The following is a 7500-nucleotide window of genomic DNA, read 5'->3' as shown; positions in this document are numbered from 1 at the left end:
GGCAGCTGCGTTCCCGAACGAAGAAAAAAGTAAAAGAAAGGTGAGGGAGGGAGAGGACACACTTCCAACGAGATGGGGATGGTAGAGTGAGAGAGAAAGAGAGAGAGAGAGAGAGCGAGAGCGAGAGAGGGAGTGAGAGGTCAGGAAAAAGAAGCGTAACGACGAAGAGGACGACGACTACGAGCCCAAGCAACACCGACACGCGCGTCTCCACACGCCTTCTGCGACCGACGAAACTCTCCCTTCGTCGAACCGGTTACGAGGGTGGGGAAGAGATAGGGTCTCCTTGGTGGGGTGTGTCGAGAAAGAAAGAGGAAGCAGGGGAGGACAGGCTGTAAGAAAAAGAAGAAAAGAAAGCACTTTCGGGCGGCGGCTGGAATCCGTTGTCCGTGGTCAAGACACACAACTCTTTCGGAATTCCAAACGCATTTTGCAATTCCCAATGAAATGCAATTTCATTCGAGCGATAAGAAAAAAAAAAAAGTCCAAACGAATCAAATTATTCGATCGAATAGATCTTGTCGAAATAACCTTTGCTAGAAAATTTCTAAAATTTCTTTCCAATCTAATCCAAAGAAGAAACATTAAAAAGAATTAGGAAGGAATAAAAGAAAAAAAAAAAAAAAAAAAAAAAAAAAAAAAAAAAACGGAAGAAAAAAGGGAGCACGCGGAGAATCACCCTGTTGAACGCACGGATTCAAGGGGTGTATCGGTGTGTCTAGCAGGATTCGGTATTTCGGTTCGCAACAGGTCTCAGGAGCGGCGTGTGTCCCTCCTCCCCGTCCGTACTCCACATACACATTCTCATGGACGCACGCGCAACACACAAACATATACGCAGCATCACACAGCAGCACCACACCCACGCGAGAGGGCGAGCAGCTGTTCGTGTCTGCTTTACTCACCGACTACGAAGACCATATTCTTTGTCCATCGCAGCAGCTCCCGTCGGATATGTCTGCGTTCCTGTATACAGCGGGCATAGGGGCAATCCGCCATTTTTGAAATCACATCTTAGAATATGGGTGTGCGTGCCGGCCGGGTGTGCCTGCCTCGTGTACCCGCGTGGACGTCCGCGTCTCCTTCGCCGCCGCCACGAGCCTCGCCACCTCCACCTTTACCACCACCTCCTCCTCCTCCTCCTCCTCTTCTTCCTCCTCCACCACCGTCGTCGTAGCCGCCGCCGCCGCCGCCGCCGCCGCCGCCGCCACCACCACTATCACTACCAACACCACCACCACGACCACCACCACCACCACCGTCCTCCTCCTCCCCTTTCTCCTTTCCGTCGCCGTCGTTCTCCTCCAGCACCTCTTTCCTTTCGGTGCCGTCCCCACCAGCACCACCACTACTACTATCACCAACACGTTCACGTCCGGCAGCAACTGCACCACCACCACCACCACCACCACCACCACCACCACCACCAACAACGTTGCCTTCTCCTCCTCGGTACGTCGTCTTCTCCTCTTTCCCCTTCTCTTGCTTCCCCTAACAGCCGACGCGGCACGCGGCGGAGTAGCGCGTGCTTCTCTCTCGACGTCACAAACGATCCGTCTTTCTCGTCCTCGTCGTCGTCGTCGGCGTCGTCGTCGTCGTCGTCGGCGTCGTCGTCGTCGTTGTCGTCGTCGGCGTCGTCGTCGTCGTCGTCGTCGTCGTCGTCGTCGTTGTTGTCGGCGTCGTCGTCGTCGTCGTCGTCGTCGTCCTCGTCGTTGTTGTTGTTGTCGTCGTCGTCGTCGTCGTTGTCTTGATCGTTTCCGTCGTCTTCGTCGTTGTCGTTGTATGCTCGACGTCGACGGTGGCGGCGGCGGCGGCGGTGGTCCTCCGTGCAGGCTGGAGGGATGCCGCGCAACCGGGGAGGGGATGAGGCCGACACGACGGAGGGACGACTAGCCTCCGCGTTTCCTCCGTCCTCGGTGCCACTTCTGATAGTGGGACAGACTGCTTAGGGCATAGGAACGCGCAAAGAGCACGTGCACGCTTGCGCCCTCGACTTTCCCTCTCTCCTCTTTCTTCTTCCTGCACCGAAACGACCAGACTTCTTCAACTATCTCTTTCTCTCTTACCGATTGTAACCTGAAACAAAAGACATTGCATTTTTTATCTTCTAAAATCGAATCCATGTATCGCTAATAAATTTACCTATTTCTAATGAAACATTGTCGAATGTCAGAAAGAAACAAAGAAAAAGAAAAAGTAAGAATGCTTTCGTCTCGATCTCTTTATTTTATCAACTGAAAGAGAATGTGACAGAGAAAGAGAAAGAGAAAGAGCGAGTGAGAGAGAGAGAGAAAGAGAGAGAGAGAGAGAGAGAGAGATAGTAGAAAAGAGAAATAGAGTTTATAGGGGCGGATTCGCGCGTTCTACAGCCACGAGTCGAAGTAGGAAGGGTGAGGGCCAAAAAGGTAGGAAGAGGAGGAAAAGAGGAGGAGGAAGAAATGGAAGGAGAGAGGTGTGGACTCGCACACGGCACATCGAGGAAAAGAGAGAGGAGGCCGAGTGCGCCTAATATGCAACAAGAGAAAAAGAATTGGCGATCAATAGGTAGTAGCTGGTAAGCGTCCTTTCATCCGCCCCCGCTAACACCCTCGTCCTTTCCACTTGCCCTACCCCTTCTCTTTCTCTCTCTTTCTCTCTTACACACCCACTGCCTCTTTCCTTCTCCTTCTCTCTGTCGCCTCTTCGGCGACTCTCTCTCTCTCTCTCCCTCTCTCTCTCTCTTTCTTTCTCTCTTTCTCTCTCTCGTGAACACGCGCGCGCGACTACTGTTGCTTCTGCGTTTTCCTTCTCGCCTTTACTCTCCTTCCAATCGTATCTTCTAATTGGCCCTACTCGAATTTACTTCTTCTAGCGAGAAAGAGAAAGAGAGAGAAGTTAATTTACCAGAATCTTACTAAAACTTTATATACCTTAAAAACACTTCGATTCGATATAATACGAATATAGGTTAATGTTACAGAGATTAGAATAGTTAGAACACGTGATTTATCTTTTCGTTACTAGATGAAAGCTCCTTTTCGACGTAATATTCTTACGTTCGATTAAAACCAAGTCGGTCGACGCCTTCCGTCGGGTCAATGAACTTGACTCTCTATCTTTTCTCTCTCTCTCTCTCTCTCTCGTTATTACTGTGCCGACTGGAAAGCGAATTTTAGTGTCATTATTTTTGATGCTATGGCTTTGCTAAGAAGAGACAAAAAAGAAGACTTTCAAAGTAGCCAATAGGAAGGACAGTGGACGGCTTGTATCGACTTAATTCGTGCAAATATTTACCAACCGCGATGTAGAAAATTTGCGTTCAATTTGTATTCTCCCTTAACGTTCGTTTTAAAAATTATTTAAATTATTTATATTTATACATTTGTCTTAAAGATGCAAACAATTTTCTATTCTTCTAGATAATAATAATCATGCATATCCATAAAGGTATAAATAAATAGTTATATCCTTAAGAAGGGTGCATCAATTTGTGTTTAAACATTGAAAGACAAAGACATTAAAAATGCAACGTTTCGTTTAAACTTTTATATCAAAGTATGGTATTAAATATATCTTTTCGTATATATATATATATATATATATATATATATATATATATATATATATATTTAATAGCATTAATAATTAATATATTTTTATATATAGCTAAAAGTTTCATATATCATTTCCATTTCGTTGAGATATATCTAATCTGTAAAAAGGAATTTCCAAACTTCTCTTATATTATATTATATTTATTTTTGTTGTTGTGGAAATAAAAAGGACGTTATCCGTCGTGGGTAAGTATCTTGAAAGGCACATAGAACGACAGCTGCGGACGCGAGCGTGCCTTTCTAGGTGCGCTCGGTGTAACTCTACAGAGCTGTACTGCATTCACCACGAGGCGCATGCATATGTGATGGAGGAGGAGCCGCTATCGTCGCTCGCCGCCAACGACGGCGACGACGATGAGGAGGACGAGGATGGCGTCATTGAACCTTCGGTGGGTTTCCTCTCGCTTGAGGGAAAAGCTCCAAAGCTTTAAGCTGCGCCGGACTATTCGAGTTGCATCCTCGCTTAACCCTTTCAATGATCATCCCCCATTGCTTGTTTTTCCCTATGATAAATGTTTATTGAAAATTCTTTACGAAATATTTCCTTGCTTTATTAAAAAAAGAAAAAAGAAAAAAGAAAAGAGAAAAAAGAAAAGAATGAAATCGATTTTCGGATAATCGTTAAAATTTTCCTTAGAGAGCAACTTTGTAAAGAGGGAGAAGAGAAACGAAGAGGGGGAAGCAATTCAGCTCTGGATGCAAGCTGAATATATAATCAATTAATTAAAACTAATAACATGCTTGGCCCACTTTGCATCCATGGCTTTGCATATTCGTCTCGCTGGACTTTCTTATGACCTCACGACCTCACGTATACGCGGAAGGTAAGGTGATAAAAAGAAAAAAGAGACCGTAATAAGTGTAAACTTTGAAAGAAAAGAATCATAGTTATATGCCATATCATATCTATATTTTCGAGAGGCAACTATATGATAATTATACTAACGTTTCAATCGATGCTATTCTTTAATAGATCACTATAAAACGATTCGTTTGCTCTTATTCTACTAGTTTACTTACGAAGAATACATAGAGACAGAAAGGAAAGTTTCGTATGTGGAAACTCACAGTGGTAGATAGGTATATATAGTTATGTGTATATATGTGTGTACACAAGCATTGCTCGAGCGTGCAGCTTACACGACCAACATGTTCACGTGAGTTCATCTTCGAGTGCGTACGTTTAATGCGATACCTACTAGAAGTAATTCGAGAAGCGAGCCCTTCGTTGTGGATAATCGAATGGAATATATATATATATATATATATATATATATATATATCCATATATAGGGTGGGCCATTATCGCCATCATCCTATATAACTTAAAAAAAGTTCACGAAGACGATTATTTCCAAAGCAAAAACAATTCGAGAATAAAATCGTAATTTTTATTTTATCAGCAAGAAAAAAATAATCAACTGAGTAATTAATGATTTTAATATAATAATGATTATTGAATCATACTGTGTAAAATTCGAGAAAAATTTTATTCAAATCGATGGAGAGACTTGTCTTATTTTTTTTTTCTTTATGGAAAATAACTTAAGAAATCCGTTCGTCGTAGCCAATTAGCGAGTTCCCCGAAAATAAGGAAAGAACGACGAAGAGCAGAACCTTCCACGCGACGTATCCGCACACCTTGAACAGTCACCTTACTTACTCGACTCCTAATCGATTTTCCCATTACGCGAATCCAGGGAGCAGTTCGCGGAGGCGCACGCACACACGTACGTGAAGGGACATTTACGCGCGCGCGAACACGATCTCGCTCGCTTTCCGTCGTTCCGCGTGTCCATCCCGCATTTCCGTCCACAAAGAAACGCTCTTTCTTTCTCTCTATCTCTTCGGAGCACCGCCCTACGACGTGTCCTCTTTTTTCTTTCTTTACTTTTCGAAAACGACGAATAATATCGATCGATCAAAATGAAATTAATTTTTTTTGGATAATCAAATAATCTTTTTAACTCAAAATCAATCGAAATTATGACAATAAAAGTCACAACAATATTCTACCTATAATGTCTTATTTTCGGACTAATATCGATTTATTCCCAAATATCGATCGAAAGTTACGATCTTCGAATTACACCAGTTGATTCTGTGTGAAACACAGACGCGCACACACACACACACACAGAGAGAGAGAGAGAGAGAGAGAGAGAGAGAAAGAAAAAGAAAGAGAAAGAAAGAGAAAGAGAAAGAAAGAGAAAGAGAAAGAAAGAGAGAGAGAAAGTAAAGGAGAGAGACACGTTTTCATCTCAGATAGCGAGAAGTCGAGCAACTTGGAAGTTCGCCAAGAGGGGCCTGGCCCTGTTGCTTTTCGACCGACTCCAACTAAGCTTGAATGTTAGAATATGCGATGAGATCGAAGAAAGCATTAACGTCTTATCCTCTTGGTAGAAATTCTCGAGCGATTCGTTGCGTCACGGTTACGTTGCTAGATCGATAGTTCAGATGACTCGACGAATAGTATTTCTATGGGCGACCACATGCGCCGTCCACGTTCACCAGTTGCATCCTCCGTGTTCGTTGGCCATTAGAAGGTAATTTGTAATAAGAAGACTTTTATCAAAAAGAGAGAGAGAGAGGCAGAGAGAGAGAGAGAGAGAGAGAGAGAGAGAGAGAGAGAGAGAGAGAGAGAGATAAGGAACAAACATCTTGTATTAAAATAATATAAATAATTGTGTAAGAAATTTATTGTATAAATCCACAATTAGTTCTTTCTAAAAAACTTATAATCTCTCTTTCTCTCTTTCTCTCTTTTTCTCCGTCTCTCTTTCTCTTTCTCTCTCTATCTATCTATCTATCTATCTATTTATCTATCTATCTATCTATCTATCTATCTATCTCTTTCTCATTTTAGCTGCGGTACATTTGATTTAAAGAGGCAAAGGTCCTTCGATTCCGACACGCCCGGTGTCGGAAGGTTTCTCAAAGATGGAAGGGACCGATGAGTGAACGAGAATGAGATGGAAGATGGTAAAGAAGAAAGGAGAGAATCAGGAAGAGCAGTTGGAGGGCGAGCAAAGAGTCGTAGTAGTGGGGGAGTCGTTGCACTCGGTTTTTTCCGGCTCGTGGGGGAGTCGGTGGGTGCGAGGCAAGGGTGCGTTGGATTCGGTTACTTGGTCTCACCCCTTGGACCCACCTCCGGAGTCGAGGCAACGAGCCAGGGAGCCCTGCACTCTCACCCTCCTTGGTCTCCCCACTACTTGCATCGGCACTACCACCACCATCGGCTCCACCACCACCACTACCACCACTACTACTACCTACTACTACCTACAACTTGCACCAGCGCCGGCAACAGCCGTCGTCTCCTCTCTCTCTTTCTCTCTCTCACTCTCTCTCTCTCTTTCACTCTTTCTCCCTCTGTCTCTTTTTCTCTCTCTTTCTATCTTCGTCGCTCGCGCAATGTCCTCCGTCTCCCTTCCACGCGCCTCAGCAGCAGCGGTGTACTTCTCGTTTTTTTAACGAAGGATCCGCTCAATACCTCGGCTGTCATAACCTCCCGGCACCCTCCCAGCACTCTCCCAGGGTGGTGCTGGTCCGCGCACCTCTCTCTCTCTCTCTCTCTCTCTCTCTTTTTCTCTCTCTTTCTAGTTCACGCAAGCCTCCGCTGGGCCCACCTCCTTCTCCTCCTCCTCCTCCTCCTCCTTCTCTACCCTTCTCCTCTCGTCCATTCCTCTTCCCAGTTTTTAACGTTTCGTTCGACGTTTCCCTCTGGGTACTGCCGGAGAGAGAGCCAAGGGGGAAGTGCATTTCGTCGTTACTTTGTTTTACGTGCTTCCTCCCTCTTCTTCCTTCCTTTTACGTCTCGCGTATACCACAGCATCCTCCATTCCCTTCTCTCCTCTCCTTTCCACTCCTCTCCTTTCCTTTCCTCTCTTCTCTTCTCTTCTCTTCT

At 44.7% G+C, this 7500-nt stretch overlaps 1 protein-coding gene across 9 annotated transcripts in view; it reads right to left on the bottom strand.

The window, feature by feature from the left end:
* LOC124955850 (mushroom body large-type Kenyon cell-specific protein 1) overlaps positions 1 to 7500 on the bottom strand; it is a 76691-nt gene that overhangs the window by 30906 nt on the left and 38285 nt on the right. For all 9 annotated transcript variants that reach the window (XR_007103004.1, XM_047510873.1, XM_047510874.1 and 6 more), the window contains one exon: positions 906 to 2076. Coding sequence is in view for 8 of the 9 variants with exons in the window: in XM_047510873.1 (XP_047366829.1) it covers positions 906 to 999 (94 nt within the window). In the remaining variant the exon portion in view is untranslated. The remainder of the gene's footprint in view (positions 1 to 905; positions 2077 to 7500) is intronic.

This window comes from Vespa velutina, chromosome 19 (assembly GCF_912470025.1).
Source record: "Vespa velutina chromosome 19, iVesVel2.1, whole genome shotgun sequence".
NCBI lineage: Eukaryota > Metazoa > Arthropoda > Insecta > Hymenoptera > Vespidae > Vespa > Vespa velutina.
This window is presented reverse-complemented; position numbering and strand designations above follow the sequence as displayed.